This window comes from Dermacentor silvarum, chromosome 11 (assembly GCF_013339745.2).
Source record: "Dermacentor silvarum isolate Dsil-2018 chromosome 11, BIME_Dsil_1.4, whole genome shotgun sequence".
Classification (NCBI taxonomy): domain Eukaryota; kingdom Metazoa; phylum Arthropoda; class Arachnida; order Ixodida; family Ixodidae; genus Dermacentor; species Dermacentor silvarum.
Genome location: NC_051164.1, coordinates 49,041,324 through 49,067,583, shown reverse-complemented (window position 1 = coordinate 49,067,583; position 26,260 = coordinate 49,041,324). Strand labels below are relative to the sequence as shown.

At 45.0% G+C, this 26,260-nt stretch overlaps 1 protein-coding gene across 4 annotated transcripts in view; it reads right to left on the bottom strand.

Annotated features, from left to right (window-relative positions):
• LOC119433727 (KICSTOR complex protein SZT2) overlaps nucleotides 1-26,260 on the bottom strand; it is a 235,877-nt gene that overhangs the window by 198,492 nt on the left and 11,125 nt on the right. For 3 of the 4 annotated variants that reach the window (XR_007464166.1, XM_049658168.1, XM_049658169.1), the window contains 11 exons: nucleotides 24,540-24,699; nucleotides 22,510-22,736; nucleotides 20,415-20,554; nucleotides 19,413-19,561; nucleotides 16,295-16,385; nucleotides 10,506-10,685; nucleotides 9,082-9,228; nucleotides 8,373-8,447; nucleotides 7,454-7,654; nucleotides 6,046-6,160; nucleotides 1,096-1,265 (listed from right to left, as the gene is read on the bottom strand). Coding sequence is in view for 3 of the 4 variants with exons in the window: in XM_049658168.1 (XP_049514125.1) it covers nucleotides 1,096-1,265; nucleotides 6,046-6,160; nucleotides 7,454-7,654; nucleotides 8,373-8,447; nucleotides 9,082-9,228; nucleotides 10,506-10,685; nucleotides 16,295-16,385; nucleotides 19,413-19,561; nucleotides 20,415-20,554; nucleotides 22,510-22,736; nucleotides 24,540-24,699 (1,655 nt within the window). In the remaining variant the exon portion in view is untranslated. Of the gene's footprint in view, nucleotides 1-1,095; nucleotides 1,266-6,045; nucleotides 6,161-7,453; nucleotides 7,655-7,770; nucleotides 7,809-8,372; nucleotides 8,448-9,081; nucleotides 9,229-10,505; nucleotides 10,686-16,294; nucleotides 16,386-19,412; nucleotides 19,562-20,414; nucleotides 20,555-22,509; nucleotides 22,737-24,539; nucleotides 24,700-26,260 lie in introns of those variants that run through there. The other variant, XM_049658170.1, reaches the window with a different exon arrangement.

The following is a 26,260-nucleotide window of genomic DNA, read 5'->3' as shown; positions in this document are numbered from 1 at the left end:
TCGATGCCAGCACAGATGAGGGCAGTGATTACATGAGGGAAGTGCCAATAAATGTTACAAGAAACCTGCGATCATTCAGCTATTGCAACTCGGTTGGCTTCGGTTATGTTCAGTTATGCATTGATTGTACTTTCGTCTATTTGTAGCAACAGCATGACAATGGTCGAAATACGGACTGACCAGGTCACTGGCAAGCGTGTGTGGCCGCAGCAAAGCGTTGACAAACTCGGGCCATATTCTCGGGCAATCACTTTCGGAAATACTATCAGTTTCGTAGCACCGGATGGCAAGAAAGCTGTCACTCGTAGATGCCTATGCGTCTTAGCGCCAGTCAAGCGAGATCCTGCAAAAGCTAACGTATCCCCGAAAGTGACGATCCCCTGAGAATACAACCCACCTTTTCCAGCCACTTTTCGAACAATTCACTCATGCTTGGCCAAATATGATATTTTGGCGGTCCCCATCGAGCCCACATTATCATCCGGCAACTGTAAATCCTTTGGAGGCTGAGCCGTGCATAGTCTTTGTTTTAATATTAGTGCGTTCGCGTGATTTTAGCAGCATGTTCGTACAATACTCTTCCCTGGTGTTACGTTTCTTTCTTGGAGTCCAATGGAAAACGTATTAAAAGGGTTCAGCCGTACAACAGATTCTACAGAAACTGAGTCACGAATTTGTTGCAACTGCATCTTTACTGTTAGTATGTTTTCGGCCTGTACATATTAACAAAGGTTTATGTGCAACGCTGCTAATCGTATCGAGAGATTAAGGTGGCAAACATGCATATGAGTGCTTGGCTCATAACAGCTAGTTAGAGTGACATGCCTGTCTGTGGGCTACAACTATGGGCAATTTCACTTGTGTGCCCAGGAAGCACAACAGAAAAATCTTTTTATTCACTATGACGTCTGACACTTGGCTCTATTTGTATCATTCTGTAATAGGTGATTGGCCATTTTTCTTCACTTGGCAGTTCCTCCAGAAGTCTAGGGGAACTTCATAAATGCTGTCTGCCTCTTCCCTACATATGCTCACTGCACAAGAAATGGCAATTTCACTGAACTCAAGTTCACTGGGAGGGCGCGCAAAATCTACCTGATGAGAATCCTTTCGAGGGGCTTGCGGAAGAGGATGCAGCAGCTGGCCTTACGATAGGTTCGTGGCACAGGAGGCCGGATGCAGAGGCCGCCATCCGAGTGAGCATCCTTGGCAACACGCTTGCTCAGCTCCAGACTCAGGATCTGCTGAGTCAGGTCCTTCACAATCTACAAAGGACCCCAGAACAGAGATGAAAAGTCAAAGCCAGTCTTGACAGCCAGCTCTTGCTTATCCTGATGACCTTTCAGTAGGGGGTGTGCAAATATTCAAAAAGTTCGAATATTATCGAATATTATATTTTTAATATCCGTATTTGATTTGAATACGTACTCGAAAATGTTCGAATATTCAGTTGGATACAAATATTCTAATCAAATCGAATATGTTGCTGGCTGTGCAGGAGCAAACATGGTTCTTAGCATTGATTTCTATCTAATGTAAGAATATTGTGAGCGATCTTGTGTTGAACTTCGTGACCATTTCGTGCTGCTACCAAAATTTCACCTGTAAAGCACACTTAGCCACTAAACGTACAAACTTTGCAGGAAAGCCAGCCTCTCAGCAAGGGGCATGAGTTTGCAGACAAAGAGGGGGCACTTTTTAGAGCGCAGCTCTTAGGCGCCCGTTCATGCTGCAAGCGTCAACAGTTCCCGGCGTAGCCAAGCAAACGAGCATAGCAAAAGATAAAAGCAAATGCGGCGGCAGCGGGGGATGAAAGAAGTGGCAAGAGCGAAGAGGCGTGAGGAGGAAAGCGGAGAGGAACGTGCAGCGAAACCATGACGAGGAAAGCGGAGGAGGGTATGGCGAAAGCATGAGAAGAAATGTGTAGTGCGGCGACAATGGCTACGAGATGGCTCCAGAGTAGCGCGTGTTGTCTGGGAAGACTGTCGGTGGCAGCTGCTGTGAATCGTGCCCACGCGCCACCCATGCGCTGGCTCTCACGAGCTTGGTGGCCGCAACCCACCACCCCGTTTGAAAGGGGACGCTCATAGCATCTATCCATCCATCCATCCATCCAGATTAGCGAGGAAGTCGCATCACACTTTGCTCCGTTTGCAACAGGCCGCACGAGACCGCTTGTCCTTGCCAGCCAATATATCGCGAAATAAAAACACATATAGAGCTGCATTCAAATTTCGCATTAGGGAGTAGTGCAATCGTGTTTTTTTTTTGTTCTTTTTTTTGCCGTGCCACCTTTAATTCGGAGCTTATTGCTTGACAGCAAGTGCGACAAGTGACAACTGGCACAGGGTCAAATGCCTCCATGTTCATGGGCATATGATGCAGTATAATAAGGAACAGGCTGGCGAGGACAGCCCTAGTGGGAATTACTAAATTCTCCAAGTTAGCATGACCCAAATACATAAAGTTTTAGTGTAACGGCTTACTAGTTTAGTTTTTTAACATTCAGAATGTAATTGCAATGTACCAACATAACAAATTAACCCAAGTTCGTAATACTGCATGAGCATATCATTATTTTTAAATTTGATTTGTATTTGACAATTTTGATACTAACACACCCCCACCTTCTGGTTAAGGGAGTATGAATATTTTAATAAGCGAGCAATAACTAAACAGTAATTTTTCAAACAGTCCAACACACAAATTGCATTATCTACTGCTTGACCTGCACACAGCCTTTACAGGAGACATCGCATTCGTTGGATCAAGGTCTTCCTAGGGCGGGCCAAAAATAGGCATTTTCAACAAGAGATGACTTGTGTTCAACGCATTCACTGTCCCCTAAGCTCCCTAAGACAGACGGTGCCACTAAAGGGGTCACTATCGGATCATCATAGAGGTCAGGCACGTGCGTGCTGACTGGTAAAGTTTCAACTACAGTGTAGACCGCTTATAACGTAAGTCGCTGGAGTCGCGAATATCCGCACTATAAGCGGTACCGGACTATAACCAAAGCAACAATTTTCAAGGCCCGCACATATGCAAAACATGTGCACCGAGCCGCCACGCATATGCGACAGTCGAGGAATGCAGCTAGAACGTTTGCAGTCAACTTACAGTCGAATCTCATTAATTCGAACCAAATCATGCGGCGGCGCCTCAGACTGGCATTGCTCCGGCACCGCCATAGAGTAAAAGCTTAGGAGAGACCCCTAAATGTTGCGCGCGAACAAAACAAAAAAAGAAAGAAAGAAAATGCGGCGGAAATTTCACCCTCTCTCAAATGGCAAGATCGCCGATTCTGCGTTGCGCTGGAAGATGCGTGTACGTGCCGACGTCTCAGCCACGCTACCGTGGCCACACGTAGAAAATCGCAGTGAACCCTTCTTTCTCCTTTATGCTTCCTCTACTTTCTAGTCACGTGCTGACCTTGCACGCTGCGGCTACGGCGCAGAGGGAAGCAGCGGCGCTGTCCCAGGCCGGCCAACAAAATTGTCCACGCCGGCAAATGCCCGCTTCCTGATAACGGCAGAAAACGAAACTTCGGGAAGCTGGTGCCGGGCCGGCTGGAGCGGCGGCGCCTGCACGGCGGCGGGCGCGCACGGTGACAGTCGAAATTGAGGGAGCTACGAGGGAGGGCGAGGAGAGCCACCGAAGCGGCGGAGTTGCAGAGGCGAAATCTGCTTCCCTGCTGCCCTCCTCCCTCACTTTCCACGGTCTCCGCGTGCGCCCTCCGCCGTGCTGTGCCTGTGCCACCCGCTCCCTGAAGTTTCGTTTACTGCCGTTATCGTGAAGCGAGCGTTGGCCCGCGTTGGCAGTTGCGTGGCCCTCGCTCGCTATGCGCGGTGTGATATTTCACGACTCGCACTCAAGATTCTGGTTTCAGCCTCAGTGGCTGTCCGTTCGCACAACATGCCCTTCTCCTCCACTTCGTCTCTCTTTCTTCCTCGAGCACTCCTTGGGCGCCCGTTTCAGGGGAGCGTTCGCCGTCTCCGTTGACTTCCGTACTCCCAGGCAGCCGCACTGTAACCGGTATTTCGTTTCCCGCAACTGCACTGTAAGCGATACGGGTATACGTGGACTCCTATGGGAAAATTAACGCGAGTCTGAAAAGACCGCACTATATCCAGTCCTGCACTATAAACGTTATAAGTGGTCTATACTGTATCTGGCAAAAGCCAATTTGAGGGTAGAAATAACGAAAGTTTGTGCCCACAGAAATGCATGAGCGCCGGGGCGGGACCTTCAGCTGGGATCAAATTAATAAAAAAACATAATTAACCAGAGTCGAATTAATGAAATTATACTGAATTTCCTTTTCCTGCAGTTAGTGAAGCTGATTGCAGATAGCGAGTGTTCGCTCTGTCTCTCCGTCGTATGTTTTAATGGTGTTGAAACTGATGTTGCCGATGTGTTTTAACTAAGCTGCCGATGTTAATAAAATGCACTGGTTGAGTAATGGCTGCACAGACATTTGCTTATTGCTCCCATGATTGAGCAATACTGTTTTTCGTTTTAAGCTTCTCGCTGATCAGGCGGCGTGCATTTTCATGCGCCAGCCGCAGCCCCAACTGTTTTAGGCTGGGGCAGAAGATAAACTCCATCATCCAAAACAACTTTTTGAAATTGAAGCCTAAGCAGGTTGGCACAGAATATTATGCGCATAAGACGTACCTGATATCCTGCTTCTCCGTGTCTTGCCGAATATGATGACTGAACACCAACTCATTAACACCGGTGGGCTATGTGATCGCTGCGAGCAGGTATCCTCGAGCGATTGCTTTCAGGGATGCAAGCATTTATGCGTGTTTTCGCATCTTTGCATCAGAGGCTGTTTGCTGCGCTGTGCAAAGAGTGAGGTTGACACAGTGCACATCCTGCGCCGAGTCGGACTAAATCGCGCAAAAGTGATCGTATCCCAGAATGCGATCGCTTGAGGTATAATACCGCTTCAGCTCTTCCGACAAATGGAGCTACATACAGTCGAGCCCACATATAACGACCCCACTTAAGACGAACTTTGGCTTAAAACGAACAAAACCTGCGCGACCATCAAAGAGAGAGAGAAATGATTTAATGAAAGGCAGGGAGGTTAACCAGGACTGAGCCCGGTTGGCTACCCTACACTGGGGGAAGGGAAAATGGGGAGAGAGAGATTAAAGGAAGAATAGAAAGTCTGCTGTTGATATCGTCGACGTTGCAACAGATCTCTGTTCTATCACTGATGATCAATCAGTCCGGATCATAGACGGTCACTCAGTCCTGTAGTTTTCAAAAATCGCAGCAGCGCTTTTGTGGCCTTTTGCAGCTGTGATATTCGAGGCCATGGTCCCAAGATCTTGCTCAAGGTGAACGGTCTTCTATCTAGCCTATTGAGAATGTTGCAGAGGTCATGTCTTTCGTTTTGAAATGATAGGCAGTAGCATAGTAGGTGTTCTATAGTCTCATCGACACCGCAGGCATTACACTCGGCGCTATCAGCGCGCGGCCATCAAAATATCCATTATACCAATGGCCCAAAATCGCACGTAAAACAAACGTACAGGGCACGTCTTTGTGCCCTGCTGATTGGTTGCAGCGAACGGACGGCGTAAACCCGCGCACGCGATGCGAGATATAACGACGGCCTCAGACCCCTTTGCGTGCGCTGACTGTTTTCCCGAGCCTCCTCGCAGGCGAACTACCCGTTTCATGCCCCTCTCAAGCGAGCTACCCTCTCGCCGCAGGCACGCCCTCTCCCAGCTGACACGCGCTGTCATCGCGCCGCCCGAGCGACCGCACGCGCGCGCCGAGCAGCAAGGCTTCGCGGGGAGGATAGGGAGGGGGGAGGCCGTGTACCACGCCGCGTGCTTCCGCCCGGGCGGCTGTATCTTGAAAGCTATCTGCGGCGGGTGCAGAGTCCTTCCTCCCTGAGCTGTGCTTTCGCGGCTTAGTTCGCGTTGATGCGAGCGGCGGGACTGCTGTTGTATGCAATTACTTGTGCTCAACAACCTGCGACAATCACGACGACGCAGATCTCATGTGACAGAATGGCAAACTCACAACATTGCGCTGTTCACCCGGTGTGCCACCCAGGAAGGCAAATCGGATCACCACACAGGGCGCCTTGTAGGTCACCCGAGTCACGTAGAACGACACCGGCGGCTTGTCACTTTCCCTGCAAATGACATGCTATTCAGCACTTCAATATACTTAGCATGTTTTACACCACGGATGCAAGGTAAAAAAAGGAAAAAAATAAAAGAAAGGAGATTCAGTAACACACACATACAGTCAAACCTCATAAAGTGAACAAAAATACAATGAAGTATTGGATGTAAAGAAGTAAATCAAGATTTTGGTTGGTCATGCTCCTATTTCACTGGAGTATTCTCCTGCTACAGTGTAGACCGCTTATAACGTAAGTCGCCTGAGTCGCGAATATCCGCACTATAAGCGCTACCACACTATAACCAAAGCAAGAATTTTCAAGGCCCGCACATATGCAAAACATGTGCACTGAGCCGTCACGCGTGTGCGGCAGTCGAGGCGCAGAGGGAAGCAGCGGCGCTGTCCCAGGCCGGCCAACGCCCGCTTCCCAATAACGGAAGAAAACGAAACTTCGGGGAGCTGGCGCCAGGCCAGCTGGAGCGGCGGCGCCTGCACGGCGACGGGCGCGCACGGTGACAGTCGAAAGTGAGAGAGCTACGAGGGAGGGCGAGGGGAGCCACCCAAGCGGCGGAGTTGTTGAGGCGAAATCCGCTTCCCAGCCGACCTCCTCCCTCACATTCCACGGTCTCCGCGCGTGCCCTTCGCCGTGATGTGCCGGCGCCGCCCGCTCCCTGAAGTTTCGTTTACTGCCGTTATCGTGAAGCGAGTGTTGGCCGGCGTTGGCAGTTTCGTGGCGCTCGCTCGCTATGCGCGCCGTGATATTTCACGACTCGCACTCAAGATTCTGGTTTCAGCCTCACTGGCTGTTCGTTCGCACCACGTGCCCTTCTCCTCCACTTCGTCTCTCTTTCTTCCTCGAGCACTCCTTGGGGCGCCCGTTTGAGGGGAGCGTTCGCCGTCTCCGCTGACTTCCGTACTCCCAGGCAGCCACACTGTAACCGGTATTTCGTTTCCCGCAACTGCACTATAAGCGGTACGTGTATACATGGAGTGCTATGGGAAAATTAACGTGTCTGAAAAGACCGCACTATATCCAGTCCTACACTATAAGCGGTTACGTTATAAGTGGTCTATACTGTATGTATTCTGTTCTTTCTCGTAGAGACCAAAAGTCTCCCTCGCGTTATATTTGTGGTCACGTTACTTACGTGCAAATAAGGTAATTCAAATCAGCCCGGCAGTTATCTTATAAAAGCATTTCTGTGTCCTACATGTGGTATTTGAATAGGGAAATTGAAAATGAAATTGGCCTTGAGCAAAAGCTTCCTCCCGAGTGGTATTTGAAGGAGATTGCCCTCACCCAAGGAAGGTGACATAAGAATGGCCGTCGGCCAGCACGAAGCTGGAACGATCCCGGAGCAGGGCCAACAGGCGGTGCAGGGCCTGGCGGCATTGTACAGAGTCGTAGCGGCCACTGCTGTTGGGCTGCTGCAGGTGCTTGGGCAGTGGCAGGTCATGCTCCAGGAGCATGCCCACACGGTGCATGTGCATCCAGCGCTGCCTGCACAGACACAACCGCCAAAATGTTCAAACAAGCAGCGCCAATGACGGGTGCTGCTGAGTGACGGGTGCTGCTGTGAATCAATCACAGGCTCTGTCCACCGTTTAAAAACTTACTGTGATCTGACAGACATGGCTTCGAGTGTTTTCAAAAGCTAAAAGAAAGAAGAAGAACCAAAGAGTGGCATGCTCTTGCATTTAGTACACGATGAAAGAAATTAAGGGGGTTAATTTTTTGTAACAGCCATATGAGGCGCACAGACAATGAAGGTAAGAAAGGCATAGGGGAAACTAACTGTTTCTCTTTATTGAGATGTGTATATACAAGAAAAATTTAAATGAAAGTGGAAGAAAGACCAACCTGCTGCCAGTGGAAGCCAAACTCCCAACCTCTGCATGACGCATGCAATGCTCTACCACTTGAGCTAGGGCAGTGTCTTCCCCCCCCCCCCCCATCAACTTTCTACATCACGGTAAGAGTGTCTTTTTTAGTATTGTAGAAGGTTAACTTAATTTAATTGCCTAATACAGCTCAGATTATTGTTCTCTTTAGTGTCCCTTTAAAGTTGAGGCTTTAGTAGTGACATAACACTAACATTATTCTCATTGGTCCCAAAGAAAAGAAGAAAGCTCCCGAGTTAACCCTGAAAACCACAGTCGTCACAGCTGGTTTCAAATAAACTGCCAGGAGGTGAACAGAAGCCAATCAAGGAACCCACCAGATGCTGATGTCCAACATGCACACTGGCTTCCAGAAGTGCACAAAAGGTGCGTACGCGCTGTTGTTCTTCACGCTGCAAACCAAAAGAAACAACCAGTCACATCACTGCTTTGCGCCTCATATTTAAAAGAAATTCGAAAGCTGTTGCAAATAAATTACCATAAATTAATTCGTATGCTCAATAACAACCAAAATATCAGGCTGCCTATCTAAATGCTTCACTGCAAGGCGTCCAAATGCAACAGCAGAGTGATGTTGTATCATTACTATGACATCTATGACTACTGCATATAATGTCTTCAGTGAAGCTCCTGCAGGGGCCAAGCTGACCCACAGTATTTCAAATAAACAAATACATACAAAGTAAAACGCTATCACGAGGACACACCCTGAGAAGGGTGTGATCAGTGCAGCCAGACATGTTGGCCCCAAAAATTGTACTGTGCTAAATGTACGGCTGACATAATTTGGCCAAAAAAGTTTATCTCCAAAAAAGCTATAATCCCCACTGTTGTACAGACTGGTATACAATTAATTACATGTGATTATTTACTTGTAATCAGTTACATGTAGTTTTTTAATTGATCTATTATTTTTTACTCGGTAACACTCACTGTCATTCTATTAATTTTTTTTTTCAGTAACCAATTGCACGTAACCAGTCACAAAGAACATCAGGTGAACAGGTAAGATGACTCAGCACTCACTTGGAGGAGAGGACCGGATGGCCTGAAGAGTTAGGAGGCATCACAAAGACAGGGACACCATTGCGGAAACTTTCGGGCACCGAATAGTTCACTGGATTCTGGTTGAAAGAGTGCAGGTGTACCAGGAGCTGGTCTGTACTCGAGATGCTGCGGGAAAACGTAAGCTCTGTATTGTGTTCGTCACTTGATACTTTTTTTTCTCGGCAACTCTTTTTTTTTTTGCCCCAAACAAAGCACAAAAAGCAGCTCTTATGGTCACTGTGCATATAACTATGGGTGTCACTGGACCCTGTAGTGAGGCTTCTGTACGTTTATTTCATGAACCTCAGCCAAGCAAAATTTTTATTGAACATCTTATGAATCGAACATTTCTTATACAGGGGAGAACATTTGAATTACACTTCATATGGCACTTAATCCCATTTCACATGGCTGAGAAACATAACCTCGTTTTTAGTGGATATGATGCCACCATAAATGAAAAACTATTACTTAGGGCAAATGGAATCGAGAGGGGACATTTCATGGGCAAATTACTTGTGTAAAGCACATCAAGTAGAGATTGGAACTATGGCTAATAATGTTCAGCTTGTCTGAAATGGTGCCAAATGAGTGTCATTAAAATTTAAGGCTAAAAGCATTCATTGTCATTTTTCGCACCCCACATCAAAATCAAATAAAGTTAAATTAGGGGGTTTGACATCCCAAAACAACACATGGGCTATGAAAGATGCCCGTGGTGATGGGCTCCAGATTGATTTCAACCACAGGTCGGCATAATCACACACGAGTACACTTACTCACACTTACTCCACACTCGTTTCACAGGCGTGGCATGGAGTACATTAGCGAGTGACAAAGGATGAGTGAATGCAAGTATGAAAGGCATTGAGTGCCGGTTAACCTGGATACGAATGAAAGCCAGTGACGGTGATTTTGAGTGGGCGTGAGAATGAACGCGAGTGACTGTCAGTGAGTGAGTATGTACGTGGGTGAGTGCCAGTGAGTGGATTTAAGTATGAGTATGTGTGAGTGCCTGTAAGTGAGAATGGTAATGACAATCAACTCTAGTCAGTGTAGTAGACTTCCGTTAATTTGCAAGTATTTGCAAGTACCAGGTGTGTTCTAAAACATAAGCCGGCAGATTTTCAACACTATTCTACGCACATAAAACCAGTTTTACCTGTTTGCCATAATTTATACATTTAACTATAACTGTCAGTCTTGAAGCACCATGCGCGTTTCTTTAAACCAAAAATATAAAAAAATTTCCATGCATGAAACTAACTTGAAGATACGCTTTTGTTCCGGCATAGTAGACTGATGATACGCAGTTGGAATGTTTTTTGGGGACCGCATGCTTGTGGCTGCTATGGTGTGTGCAAAACTGTCTATAAGAAAAGGCTGCAAAGGGCAGTGCTCACTTCTTGAGTGCATTCCAGTACTGCTGGGCCACCATGAGGCGGAAGGGGCTGCGGGTCTTGTTGGGCTTGAAGTACTCGCATGTGACGTCATGCAGGAAGTCATAGCTGGCCTCCACGCACACCTCAAACTTGCAGCCCGCCCGCTGCTTAGGCTGCGAGCCGCTCCCCGACGAATCCCGACTGCGGACATTGAAAGCAGCCACTTTCAACTCTCGGTAACTATTTTTATCGACACACTGCATGCACGAATATGGTTCCAATAGACTTGCAGTGTAATGTGTTATTGGAGATTTGTCACTTGTAATAAGTTACATGCCTTTCACTATTTTGTAGATGATTGCTCGCTTCTTTCATGCACAGTGAGAATAGCAACTCACTGCTATGTCAAGTATCTAATAACCGGTCAGACTATTTATTTATTTAATTATTTATTTTCGATACCCTCAATCGCCGAGGCATTGCAGAGGGGAGTGGGTGACAATATATAAACAAGAAACGTGCATCATTATACAGTATTAGCGTCAAATTGTAAAAGTGAAATGAAATATAACAAAATGGAATTAAAAGTGTTTCAACAAATTGACTGATTGATTGATCGATTCATTAATTGACAGGTATGCATTAACATCCCAACACACAGGTTATGAGAGACAGGATAGTGAGGAGCCACAAATACATTTTGGCCACTAGTCCCATATTTTCTGGATTATAAGTAGGGCTCCGTGTTTTCGGTGTTTATTTTTCTTGAAAATCGGCGGGTGTTTATCGGAGTTTATTTCCCATAAATCCCCAATTCTCCGAAATTCGGAGTTTTGCATTATTCTCAAAACCCGAAAATCTTAGATCAATTTATATCTGAATACTAAAATATCAAAACACACGAAGCACATTTTATTTTTCCTAGAACGTTTGAATGGACAAAAACGTATACGCACAAGCGAAATACTTGAACACAGAACACCTTTTTTTTGCGTATAACAACCTTAGCTTAAGCTTATTGTAAAACACGCAAGCATACTTTGCGAGATTGCTGTCAGTGATCGAAGCGCGCTCCTTTCTATTGACGACTCTCAGCTTTGAAAACGCCCTTTCAACGTTAGCGCTAGAAACAGCAAGCGCCAGAAGACGCAGCGAGAAAGCACTGGCCACTCGACATTGTGAAGTCTCCAAAACGACAGGGGTTCAACAATGTTACGTATTTCATAGCACTGATAGTTCGCAAAATCATTCAGGAGCTGGCTCAAGTCGTCAGTTTCAAGAAGCACTAATTGAAAAATAGGCGCATAGGTTTCAAACTCGCAGGGAAGCTCATGCTTCACATTTGGGTTCACAATTTCTCTTGAGGGGGGCAGCGGCCGCAGCGGGCGGCGGAGCCCGGGGCCCGTATATTCGATGTTGTCTAGGCGCCCTAGCGCCGCTGTCGCCTGGCACACCTTAGTGTCGCCAAGGGACCGTATATCAAGATGCCGTCGCTCGCTTCTGGTGCGCCTACACTTGTTGACCTATTGACGTCTCTCGCTTCGTGCCTGACAATACCGTTATTAAATGTGCGATGGTTGCGGTCTCCGAGATACTGCCGACGCGCGGTAAACTTTAAATTGGTCGAACCAGAAGTTGTATAAATGAGCGCTTAGAACTTGCCCTTTCGATAAAGACCGGAACCGGATCATATTGTCCCTTGAAATCGGAGTTTATCGGATAAATCCGAATTGTCAAAAATTTTACCGGCGAATGTTTATCGGATTTTTTCGGATAAAACCGAAAACACGCAGCCCTAATTATAACCTGCACCTATGTACAGTCAATGACCGATTTTCTGGACGCCCGATTTTTCGGACGTGCCCGAAAATTCGGACATCTTCGCAGCACCGCCGCATACTCCCTAGAGTCAATGTATAAGAACGTCTGAAATTTCAGACGCAAAAAACCTTCGCCGTCCGATTTTCCGGACTTCATGCCATGACCGCAGGTCCGAAACGGCATTATTCGTAGCCACCACCACCACCATTTCAATTATGTCGCCTCCTCGAACTTGCGCTCTCGCACACAGATCCGCTGGCAGCCACCACTGCAGCAACGCTAGACCTACCTACTTCGACGTTCGCTACCAAGCTTCTTTCTGTTCGGTGCCGTGTTTTTCATTGAAACAATTCGCCGATGTAAGCAATCGCACCGACTCCTCCTTTGTAATCTTCCCCAATGTCTTCGAAGCTCAGAAAGCACGGCACGTTGCATAATGCCGATACCCAAAAGTCAGCTTCGCCTCAATACAGTAAGGTTACGCAGTGAAGCATACCATGAGTGGGAAAGGGCATTTGACACGCGACGCCCTATGTATTCCTTAATTATACATGCTTGCACCTGCCTTCTCCTATCACAGTTATCCCTAATAAGTGTACTGGCAGGCCTTCAGAGTCATTTAGAACGTGCCTGTGGCGATTTGAGCCCTTGGGGGCAGTAAAAGGCATGCATTCATTTTTTTCGAACTGCACGATTTTTCAGACGTTTTCGCGGCCCCTAGGGAATCCGAAAAATCGGACACTGAAAGTATAAGTCAAGTCGCACACCTCCCCCTCCCAGCTCTTCGCGAGTTTCTAAAAAAAAAATTGGCATACAAGTCGCACCCGTATATAAGACGCACCTATTTTAACTTGGTCTGCATAACAAAATGAAGCAGGCAAGTTCAGTCACCGCGCAATGCCATACTTACCCATTTTAGGGCACTAAATTTTCGAACACAAAATATTTACGAGCTGCAAATTCTAGCACAGAAAACTTAAACCCACACTCCTTTTAGGAGCAGAAAACAAACATCTATTGCACTTCAATCAAATCAATTGAAGGCCTCAACATCCGACGCACTGTGAAAAACTTCGGCCACTTCGGCCGGCAGCATCTCTGGGTAACCGTCGCCGGCCCCTGAATAACGTTTATGCAACGTTGTAGGCACCACGCTGGCATTGTCTCTGCAGCGTCGTGTGCTCAGGAGAAACACGAGAACGATCACAACACGCCTGAATCAGCCTGAACACGTGCATACAAAAGTGAAATGGCAACCAGAAGCCGGAAGCACTGCTACTTCTTGTGCAGGCAACCGATTTTGATAACTAAGTGGTGCTTATTGTAACGGGAATATTTTGGCTGCCACAACATACAAGTAAAAAACTGTGGCACCCTTTACTTATTTATTGCTTCAGTTAAATAGGTTTAACCTTCTCTTTAAGAAAAATTAAACTAGATCAGTAAACTAGTACCGTGACCTTTGGTCACGAAGGCAGCTATATAACAGAGGCCACAATGGCAGATTTCACTGCCACTGCCACACTGCCTACATAGTGAGACCTAAGAGCCAACATCTGCACCAACGGTCGCTGCAACGTTAATACAAGATCTGATTTCTTTCCCAATGCTTCCGTGCACGTTTCTTGTACTCATAAAAAAAATGCATATAGGCCTGTTGGTCGCAACAGCACACATGGTTTTATGCATGCACTGAGTCGCACCATTGTACAAGACGCACCGGAAAAGCTCGGGGGAAAAAAAATTCAACTTATACACCGGAAAATATGGTAATTCTTTCATTTGCGACCGAAACACGGTACAGGAGCATTTTTGCATTCTGCCTCCATCGAAAATGCAGCCACCATGGCCGCAAATCGAACTTGGGACCTAGTTCAGCATCAGAATGCTGCAGACACACAGCCACCATGGCGTTCAGGCAAACTGTAAACAACATATAATAACTTTGAGCACATGAATATGATGGCAACCATTACGGCCAGGGAGGTATTTTCTTCATATCTCTGCAAGAAGGTTCAAACATAGGAAGATCTGTGCATGAGGACGTCCAGACACAGGCCCAAAGCAGCCAGCACATGTTTGTCAATGTGTGGAGGGATCCCAACAATTCGAGTGACAAAAAGTGAACCATGCGATGTGATGCTAGTGCATACTATCAGAGACAGGTTTGAATGTGAAGAAGTCGGGGCTGACTGCAACGCGTCGTTGCGTTTCCGCTCTCACTACTTTGCATGATGTCGTCATAATGTTGACCTTGTACTATGTACTGTCAGCATAAATTAAAACTGAAGTAACTAACTGCTCCACTGTGACGTTCCATTTACACATTCCCCTGCATTTGGAACAGCGGCCAAACTCAGACTCTATGACTTACACTGGGACTACTCAATCGGTATTTATTTCACCAAACATTTTACATCGATGAAAAAGGGGGATTGAAAAAGAGCTGCAAATGCTGCTGCTTGACAAAGCACTATTCACCCAACAGGAGCAATGAAAGCGTAAAAACAACGTAAACAAGTAACAAAAATTTTAAAAAAATTAAAAACACTGATTCATATTAAACAAAAGAACGTAATGCGCATTGTAGTTCCGAGCAGACTAAAAAGAAGTGTACAAAGCATACAACACCACAGATAGCATTTGCAATTACAAAAAGATTTCTATTACATTGGTGGTGTTTAATGTTTTGATTTCAAAATGTTTTGATTTGGATACCTTGCTGCACATACGGTAGACTCTCAGGCTCTCATTTAACGAAACCCCAAGAGACCAGGCAAATAGGTTCCACTTATAAGGAGTTTCACTTACCCTGAGATTGAGCTCAAGATTACACATGGTCTTTTGAAAGGGGCAGTTACTTTTTGTCAACAGCAGATAATAGGTGAGGCAGATCTGATTAGAAAGCTTCTTCTTACGAAGTTTCTACTTGCACACAGCCACTGACTAGAGTAGGCAGCGCAAAACTCAAAGCTCACTGATATTGCCAACACAAGGAAACCATGGCCATGATAGAGCAACACTAACAAAACTAAGCAAAAGCCACTCTTGTGATAAAGTAGAGAACTGGCGAGAAAACCCAAAAAGGAAATATGCTAACAGCAATGCCTGTCACAATGCCGCTGAGACTAGCCACTCAGTTTCATTTTCAATAATACTAGTAGTTCTTCTGTTTACCCGGAGTTTGAAAAAAAAATGTTTTGTTTAATGAGCGCTTTTATTGCATTGCCATAATGAAAAACCAACCAATCATAAGGCAGTTGTCCATTTAAGCGGCCATTTACCGAGATTCTACTTTATGTGTTAAGTGTGCTTCATGCTTAAAAAAGTGGCTACAGAGCAATTATGTGCCACACTTCCATGTAATTATGCATAACAGGCACTGTGATCAGTTATTTCCTGTTCGCATGTCAATATATACTGACGGTAGATTTACTTTGAGATCTGTACCATCTCAGGCAGCAAGGCAATTGCCGCACTAAATCACACTCTCGAGTTATTACTTGTAGGAGGTGTTCTAGCTAATAATTTATAGTTTGCGTTTCATTTGTCTACAATAGCACATTGAGAGCACCTTCAATAGTTTGGCTGATTCCTTTACAAGGAAATATCCAAGCAACGTTCCAACAACAATGGGACATTTCAAGGACTCCCAAGGAATTCTGCAAGTATTGAGTGGCATCTTCAATTCTGCTCTAGCGCAGAACGACATATTTGAGACAGACAGGAAGCTATTACTATTGGTGCACAAGAATACCAATAGTAATTATGTCAATGGGTCTAACAAGATGTGAAAAAGAAAAAAAAATTTGTTGGTTGCACAAATAAAAACAAACATGAAATCATGGTAGCATTTAAAATGGCATTATCATTGCCAACAACTTCTCGATTGCAATATTAAAGAGAGTGCTCAAAAGTCACTGTATTAAAGATAATTATACATGACCTTCAACAGAAAGTGCTTGAAGAAAAAAAATTTCACAACTTACTTCTTGCTTGAGGACTGCCACGGAACCATGACAACATACTCGATGTTGACATCGAATTTCCATGGAAGCACCAGCTTGATTTCCAGTTCTCCTAAACAAAAGATAGGCAAAAAGAAAAATGTTCCTGCAAACTGCTGTTGCTTAATGCCCTGCAATGGCATTTATCACAAAAAGGCAGTCTTAATAAAACAAAATGTCATCAGATACTGTTATTGATCTTCATTTGATTGCACTTACTGGACTAGTTCTTGGCTCATGAGCAATAGCTTGCTGATTTTGTACTACTACTACTACTACTACTACTACTACTACTACTACTACTACTACTACTACTACTACTACTACTACCACTACTACTGCTACTACTGCTACTACTACTACTACTACTATTGTCATAATTGTTAAAAAATCAAGGAATTATAGACGATAGAAGAACAAGTCATGCAGATACCCTCCAAGCTTTTTGTGCCAGGTGAGATGACGGCACAGTGCTATTTGATCTGTGATGCGAGGACAAAAGGATTTCCCAATAGTCGACTTCCGTTAAATCAACCCTGACAGGACCAACAAATTGATTGAATTATCTGGCAGGTCAAATTAAACAAGATGCAGAGAAAAAAACCAAAACACACGGCCGATTCATTTGACAGTATTTTCTAAATCCTAACATGCCCCCGAATCTAATGCGAGCCCGCTTTTTAAGTGTAAAAAAACTAACGTAAATTGACATTATAACTCCTAAACAGAAGTAGAAATCTAACGAGCACCCGATTTTTCGGCAAGGAAAAGGGGCAAAGGGTGAACATGTGCTGCACAACAGCAGCCGGTTTTCTAAAGTCAGCTTCGCCGCAATGCAGTAATGTTACGTGGTAAAGCATACGAACGCCATGAAGGCAGTTCTGGAATCGTGCGATTGCACCATGCAAGCAATTTTCCGCCCAATTGCTTTGAAAAAAAGACAGGCGCATGTAAGAATCGGTTAAGTACCATAATCAGACATTGTGAGCTACAGTTATTGTTTGAAAATCTTCCTAGAGCCGGCCAAAAAAAAAGGGCATTTTCGACGGGAGATGACGCGTGTTCTATGGATTTACTCTCCCATATGCTCTGCCGAGACAGACGCTGCCACTAAAGGGGTCGCTATCGAGGTTACCATAGGGGTCAGGCACGTGTGTGCTGACTGGTCAAGTTCAAATTATCTGGTGAAGGCCAACTTTAGGATCGAAAGAACAAAACTTTGGGCCTATAGAAATGCATGGGCGCTGGCCAGGACACTGCACTTGCACAACACAAATTCGTATATTATCATGCAAGATGCATGCTATCATGTGTTGCACTACCAAGAACTAATGCGTGTGAAATTGCAGTGAAATTGAGGAGATGTCATTTGTTTGCTTAAGTGCTACAATAAGGAAAGTTGTCCAATACAATCAAACCTTGAAGTAGCATCCAACAAAAATATCTTGGTTACCACATTTATTCGAATATAGGCCGATAGTCTATTTCAAATAATTATATAGAAAACTCTAGGGTTGGCTTGGATTCAAGAATTTTAAAAAACAAGGCAGTTTTTAACTGAAACTGATAAATATGGTGCATAGTTAGCGCCATCTAGAAAAGTCAGTATCGCAGCCGCTACTAGCCACGCCAGTAGCCAACTGCAGTACACAAGTGACGTCGCCATTTTGACCTGTGTCGTATCGGTGTAGTATCGGGGCGCGGCGTGGCATTATCGTAATGGCCACAAACTGGCGATGCCACTATAGTGCCACTTTCTAACAAGTAGTTGTGTTAGGCATAGAGGCATCGTGAAATGTTCAAGCCGGGCGGGACTTCGGCATCTATAACAAAAACGTCTGTCGTTGGAGGGGGCCATGAGAGTGCTTTTTGCGTGTGCCACAACGAGGATGGCATTTACCCAGGAACATTGATCGTGTGCTCCTTAAAAAAGTGCAGCATCTCTAATGTGCTTGATGGTACTGAATATAGTGCACTGTTTGAAGATGACAGCGATAAGGAAGATAGCGACAAGGCTAGCAGCGATGGTGACGTAGAATGAGCTCAGCATGTTCATATTTATTAAATGCTTTCATTTTGCGAATGCTGTCCTCGCTTTTTTTGTTCGGCCTACATTCGAGGTAAGTTTTTTTTTTTTTTTTCTGGCTTCGAACTTTTGAGGGGTCGGCTTCGAATCGGAGTCTGCCTAGATTCGAGTAATTACGGTATATCCGACATTCATTATAAATGTACACAATGATTTTAGAAGAAGTTTGCAAGCTGGTATATACGAAAGAAATGCAGGCATGATTCCCATGACAAGTCAGCAAAGATTGGCGGCCCATCACGGCCCATCAGGTGGTTTTCTGTGCCAATACTGTACATAGCCCATAAACAATGCTACGTTACAAGCATGCACTGTGTGCTGACATTAATATGCAGCTGTGCAATCGGCGTGATCACACAGGATAGATACACTGGCTTCTTGGCTATGGGTGAGCCAAGCTAAGCCGTTGGCAGAACTCACAAGCATGTCTAAATTAAGTCCAAAAGGACATTTGGGCCAGTTGGTACACCATTACAAAAAAAAAAAAACAAATTTAAACTAGCGTGAAAAACATAGAACGGAAAGAAAGGCATGAAGAACACGAGGACTTTGTTTTTAGAGAATAAGTCTATCAAGTTGCTCTTGATGTGTATTTGTCTATCTGACCTTTTTGCTGCACGGATACATAGTGTAGTTATCTTCGTCAGAAAACAAACGTTTGCTTTGCTGTAACCGACACTGCCTCTGATCTTGCATTTCTAGTTTCATTATAAGCAGCAGAATAGTCATTAAAAAAAAGCATAGAAAAACATAATTTATATTTACACTTCGCTATATCCTAAAATTTGTTACATCGAGGTTTTTTATATCAAGGTTCAACTGTACACACTACGGCTGCCCGCTGGTTTTCGGAAAGGCAACCATTCACTTCCTACTCAGAATTAGTATGACGTGCACGTCTTACTAATTCACAGCAAATACTAAACAACCAGGCGATGTCCCAACATGCGAATGAATGGCAGCATGGTCATTCTCAGGTGTAGGGCCCATGTGGATGCTGCAACACCTACTAACCTTTAGCTGTAGAGATGCTCCGCAGGGCGTAGCCTTCACGAAGCTTGCAGGAGAGGACACTCGACAACGACGTGTTGAGGCTGCCATCAGAGCTCTTCTTGCGTAGCTGCGGCATACAACCTTGGTTCGGCTCAAATGCTGTGTTGCCCCTGCAAGGAACCATGGCAAATCTAGACAATGGCACTCAATCAAGGCAGAAGCAATCAAGCAAGCCTGCCAGCGAGTGAGCGTGTGTGCGTGCGTGCGTGCGTCCGGGCAAGCGAGCCAAGAAAGCAAGTGGGTCAGTAGGCTAGTTTGCAAGAGAGCACCTTGTTAGTGCACAGGTTCACTTACTGCACAAAAGAGATTCGTTAGCACGAGTGATTGAGTGAGCAAGTGTGAAAGCGAGTGAGCAACTACGTAAGTAGACGAGTTAGCAAGAGAATGTTTGGTTAGTGCTATGGTTCACTCACTTCCCAGATTGATGAGTGTGAGCAAGTTACAGTGAGAATGAGTGAGTCACTGAGTCAACCAGCAGGTGAGTGCTTTGTTACACTTCCCAGATAGGCCCACTAGACAAACTTGTTCAGCCACATGTCAACACAAGTGTTCACAGTGCAAATAAAGAGCAGTAGTGTGTATCAGATGGCCAAATGAGTTGCTGAAGTTTAGTGGAGTGCTAATGACAGCGTTTCAAGGCTCTTACATTTCCTTGTGCAATAGCACATAAATGTTGTTCACAGTTAGGACATTAAGCATTGAATTTCGAAAACCGCAATACCCTGGATATAAAAAAAACTTAGGTGTAATGCCATATTTCACATTGCCCTAGAGGACAGCATAATTTTTTTTCCTTTCATAAGTAGAGCAGCTGTGCTAAGGCTATACAATATAGTACGCAGAATTACACTGATGCATTTGTCAACATGCAATGACTAACAATGAAAGGAAGCAACAGCTTTGTAAGTCATCTTCTCACCCAACAACCAACAACCTGGCTGTTTAGCCAATGATCTCACTCACTTGCAAGCCAGCAGCTTGTACTGCATTCCGGCGTCTTTGGCCAGCTCAAGTCGCTGATTGATGAATTCCTCCTGAAAACTCCAGAAGAGCAGTGCCCTGTGGAATATGTTCTCTGTGCCTGTTGACCCTTCAATTTCGTCCTGGAAAACAAAAACCCATCAAACATGTCTGCAGGCTGACCCAAAACAAGTTTCCACTGCATTGAGTTAGATAACATGAACAACAAAGCACAGCTTTCAAATGACCCTTAGGGACAATTTAAGACTAAAACGCACACTGTTATGACACGTTTTGCAGTGCCACTAGCAAAACTGAATTAACCACTAGGAGTCGTTTCTTACAGACCAACACACAGCTTGCAGTGACCGCGTCGAACGAGACATAGAAGTAAGATTGGATTTCAAGGACCCTTTAATGGTAAAAAAAAAAGCCTAAATGAGCCTAAGAACCTAAACCGAATGGAGCCGAGCTGTAGCTTGTATATATTACTTTTCATGATCCCACAGACAACTGACATGATTAGATGGAAATTCTCTATGCCTTTCTTGGACACATAAAACTGCATGCACTGATTTACAATGAACTAGAGACTCTCCACAATCTCAAGCTATCACTTAATCCTCAAAAATAGGTCAGCGTCCCGAGACAACAGAACAAAAGCTGTCAATACAATGCGATAAAAAAAAATTATGCATATCCAGCGCACAATGTTGGAATCTATATGAAACGAAGCTTTTGTGAAGCTGTTATCTCGTCCACACGTACAGGCTTTCACGTGCTCTTGCACACATGTGTTGCGAAATGTGACGCACATGACAATCATTTCAAAGAGCTACTTGGCGCTGGCACAAAATAAGTATACGTGCGATTGCGGCCTAATGGCTAGAACATCGGACTGCTATACTGGAAGACCGAAGTTCTGCCTCAGCATCTGACCCGTAACTCTTTCATTTTTTGTAAGCAAGCTATTTCGGCAAGATAGCAGCACCCAGCAGTCACGGTCAGCTAAGTCTAGGAAGGTCCGCTAAGAAAGCTTCGCTCTAAAAACAGTGGCAATTAGTTTTCGTCGCAATGCAGCATGGTCTGCAGTTCTCATGTTGCCAAACTGGCATGACAGCTGCATGTACAGCACTGTGTCTGCTGCTAGACAACTTGATCATCTTCAAGTCCATCAATACTGTCAATGGGCAGCTGCTCTCTTTTATGGTTTTGACCCACTCCCAGTTCTTTTCTTTCTCAAGAGGCACCCTGTACACCAGGTATTTCATGTAACTAAAACCAAACTACTAAAAAAAAACAATGTGGTACACCTTAGACAAGTGAGGCCCACAGCATATTGTTCGCAGTCGTTTCTTGAAGTACAATTAGTTAGCAAATTAGTTACATTTAATTAACCCCGCAAAGCTTGAACACTATTTCACACACAAAAAACTTAAAACAAGTTGTTCACATTTATTTCTGACCATGGAGAGTATATTGGTACGAAAGAAACAGTGAAATGATAATTGAGTAACAATTATTTATTGTGATAATTACTTAATTATTGATTTGCTGTGCTGTGTGATGACTGGAAACTCCCTCCAGCATATCAAAAACAGGGGGGGGGGGGGGGGGTATTCTGTAAAAGTCCACCTAGTGGACTGTCCACTTCGCCTGTTGCCATTGGCTTCAGCCGCACGCACGAGAGGGAGCCAGCCAGTCGCCCTCTCGCATGTGCGGCTAGAGCCAATCACGACAGCCGAAGTGGACAGTCCACTAGGTGGACTCTTACAAAATACCCCCCCCCCCCCCACCCCAGTAGTTATGAGCTCTACATTGGGCTTCCAGCGCTTCAATCAGAGCATAATCAAATTTTCAGATATTTGTTTTAGTGCATAAGTCACAGTTTAGAAGTTGTAGAACACGCTCAGCACACCCAATGAAGTTCTTCCCACGTCGTTATCTTTTGGGCGAGTGACCCACGAGCGTAACCCATGACCTTGAGCCCAGCAGAACACCAAAAAGAAACCGAGCCGCCACAGCGTTTCAATAGGTGGATGTCAACTGATCTAATCAGCCCCAGTAATCAGCAACACAGGAGCAGGAAACAACTGACCGGTCCAACCAGGGAGCCGCTGTTGAGGTAGGCACCGAAAGTGGCGCGCGCAATAAAGCGCATCAGGTCGTCGTACGGCACATATCCGAGACTGCTCTGGGCGTGGTAGCCGCCGCCGAGGTGCAGGAAGGAGCAGGCCACAGTGCCGCCCCGCAGGCTGCCGAGCAGGAGCTCCAGCTGCTGGCTATTGGGCACGCTGATCACACCGTCAGTGATCACCACAATGCCTGCAAGAAAAAGCCCAGTTTCCATGGAAGCGTTGTGGAAGTCCGCACGGTGGAGCTGAATTCACGAGAGTGAAATGAAATTTCACTAGAATGTAGTACAACAAGCTACAATTTTTCGTAGCTTTGTGCTATGCTCCCAGCCGACAGTATACTCCACCCAAGTGACTCCATGCAGTGCTGTAAAGCTATGGGTCGCATCAACCAATCGGAGAAGAGAACCAGAGGAAGGGCTCCTCCACTGTCCACCTCTGATCACCGTCCGTGCAAAGCCAACTGAATGGAAGCATCACTGAAGGATTAGTAGCGCACAATGAGTGAGCCCTCCTCACATTTTTTTTTTGAACACGCAGCCGGCACACGTTAATGAATGACTTACACAAGCCTTGATGCTCGCTGCTTTGACCAAAGTTGGTGAGATGGAATGTTGTGCATGCCAGGTCCCTTTTTCAGTCCAGTTCTGCATTCTTAGTCGAACAATTTAGTTTGTACTGCCTAGTCCGCCACAAGTAAACATTTGCTGGTAATCCATGGCTGAAGAGTCAAAAGTAATGGATAACTTATTTCGCATAACCTTGGAAAGAAGCTCGTCTCCTGTGGTGGCTAGCATTTCATATAATTTATTTTACTTGAAGTTTTTCGTTAGAAGCATGCAATTACCAAATAGTAGATTTCAATTTGAATATTGATCGACTAAGAGAAAAAGCTGAATATCAAATGGAATACAGTTGACTTCCATTAATTCGACTCCAGCTAATTAGATTTTTTGGTTAATTCGATCCGGGCCGACACCCATGCATTTCTATAGGCCAAAACTTTTGTTATTTCAATCCTAAAATAGGCCTTTGCCTGATAATTCGAACTTGCAGTCAGCACGCACGCGCCTCACCCCTATAGGGACCCCGATAGCGACCCCTTTAGTGGCAGGCAGCGTCTGTCTCAGCAAAGCTTGGGGGACAGTGAATGTGTTGAAAACACATCATCTTTGGTCAAAAATGCCTTTTTTACAGTATAACCCCTAAGAAGATCTTCAAGCAATAACCGTGGCTTACAATGTTTGATTACGGTATTTACCCGATTCTAACGAGCACCTTTTATTTATGTATTAAAAAAAAAACTGGGCCGGTAATTGCCTGCGCGGAGCAGTCGGACACAAAACCAAAACTGCCTTCGCAATGTTCGTATGCTTGCCGCATAACAACTATGTATCACGGTGAAGCTGACTTAAATAAACCGGCTTATATTGTGCAACAATATTTCTTGCAAAAAAAAATGGGTGCGCGTTAGATTACTTTGTTTAGGAGCTTTAATGTCATTTCTACATTAGTTTGCTACTCTGGATACATAGAAAGTGGGCGCGCATTTTATTCGGGGGGCGTGTATGAACCAGGCAAATACTGCCTAATGAATCAGCGGTGTGTTTTGGCATTTCTACATTCGGTTAATTCGACCCACCGGATAATTCGATCAATTTCGTCGGACCCGTCACAGTCGAATTAACTAAAGTCGACAGTATAAAAAAATATGAGAATATTAGAAAGTAACACGAAGCTGCAAACCAAGCACAACTGCACAGCTTTCCTTCTGAGAAACCCACATGAGCTTCCTGTGACTCTTCGTGCTAATGTTGGGCGGATGACAATTCTTTTCATTCACGAACCTACCTTCCCCTTGCGGACTTCTGCATAACTGATTTGCCATAATAATGTTGATGAAGCAAGGTTCGGCATTTTGAGACTGACTTCAGTATCAAATAAAAATCTTACTAGTGTTCCAGATCTTCCCGAGAAACAACAACACACTCACCTGCACTGCTGTTTTCTGGCAGCAGCTGAAGAGCCAGCATGCCGTACCGGAGCATGCTCAATGTGCTCATGTCCGAGGACACCATGTTGACGAGGGGTGTGGTGCATGCCTGCTCATCACTTTCCTCGAACAGGCCTCCCGTCAACTTCTCGGACTGGAGCTGTTTCACCAACAAGAAGGTGCAAACAGTAAGATCGACACTGCCTTCGCATCCAAGCAACGGATGGGACATACACTACGGTCCACTTTCAACCCTTTCTGGCCCAAATTTTTTCAATAGAGTGCAATTTGCATTACTTTCACCTGAATGGACAAAAGACTGGGAAGAAATAAAGAAAGAATTTCCAGTGGCATCTATGGCAATGAATTAAAGGTCTTTCTCGTGAACTGCCAATGACTCAAGGTGGCGTAAGCGGCTTGCGGCTTTTACGATTTCTCGATTCACAATTCCAATGGTGTGAAATATGGCCACAGATTATTTATTTCAAGACCATTTTGTGCCACCCAAGGCAAATGATACGAGTTAGGCAATAGACTCTATAAAGATTTAGCACAGAGGCAACACCTCAGTGTGATGCTACACAACGATATTTGTAAATATCAGGGAGAGTCATATTTATCTGCAGCATAAAGTCAGCAAATCATGTCATTAGCATTGTTGACACATTTATTTAGAATAGAATATTAGCATTTATGATATGCTGGAGGGAGTTTTCAGTTGTTGATAGTTCAGCAAGTTAATTACTAATTAAGTAATTCATGCTATCCAACTGATCTTGGGGATGTAAAAGGAATGTGCATGTGCACTGTACTTGTATGTTCGTCTGTCTTCACGCAATCATTTTGTTAACATGTGTGTATAAATATGTTTCAACAAACTGTCTAAATCTAAAATAAACAGTTGCTAGTTCGTGCTCTGTGTGCTGCATCTATTTCTGTCCCCGAGCATAAACAGCGCATTTTAGAGCGCAGCTCTTAAGTGCCCGTTCCTATCCAATATATAGCCAATATATCGCGAAATGAAAATCATGTATAGAGCTGCGCTCAAGTTTCGCATTAGGGAGTATCGTTATCATCGGTGAATTCGTTTTTACAAGAAATGTAAGTAAACGCACTCATTATTTTGATTCAATCATCGTTTTACTGTTTTCATTATATGAATGTACTTTCAATGACCCGAAATAAATGTGAACAAGTTGAAAAAGGCATTGCGCATGGTGGAGAGAGGCTCTCGAGCAAGTTGAGGAAAGAAGGGACAGTCAACTGGAAGGCTACAGAATGGTATGACACAAAGTGCCTTTACAAGACTATTTTAGGTTGTTGTACTCACAAGATTGATATTGACAGCTGAGTTCAGATGTCTTTCTGTTAAACCATGTCATATAAATAAAGCCCACTCTAGTTTCTTCTGCATTTTTTTTTCTTTTTTTGAGCCATAGCAGCTGAGCCCTATGACCCGAGAGCCAACAGGGCTGCAGTATTTGATTACAAAGAACAGCTAAATTACAGCATGAAGGCTGTGGGGATGCGCGACTCTCACGCGTCCCCTGATGTTGTTTTCCCCGCATGTCTCCTGTAGTCCGGCTTCTCTGCGTGGCTAAGCCCGGCGGTGGTTGCGGCGCGTTGCGAGAGATGGCGCTAGTGTCGCGATGCTAACGCTACCGAACGGCGGGGTCACTTGGGAGAAAAAGGTCGGAGGCGCTCTCTCTTTGGCTTGGGAT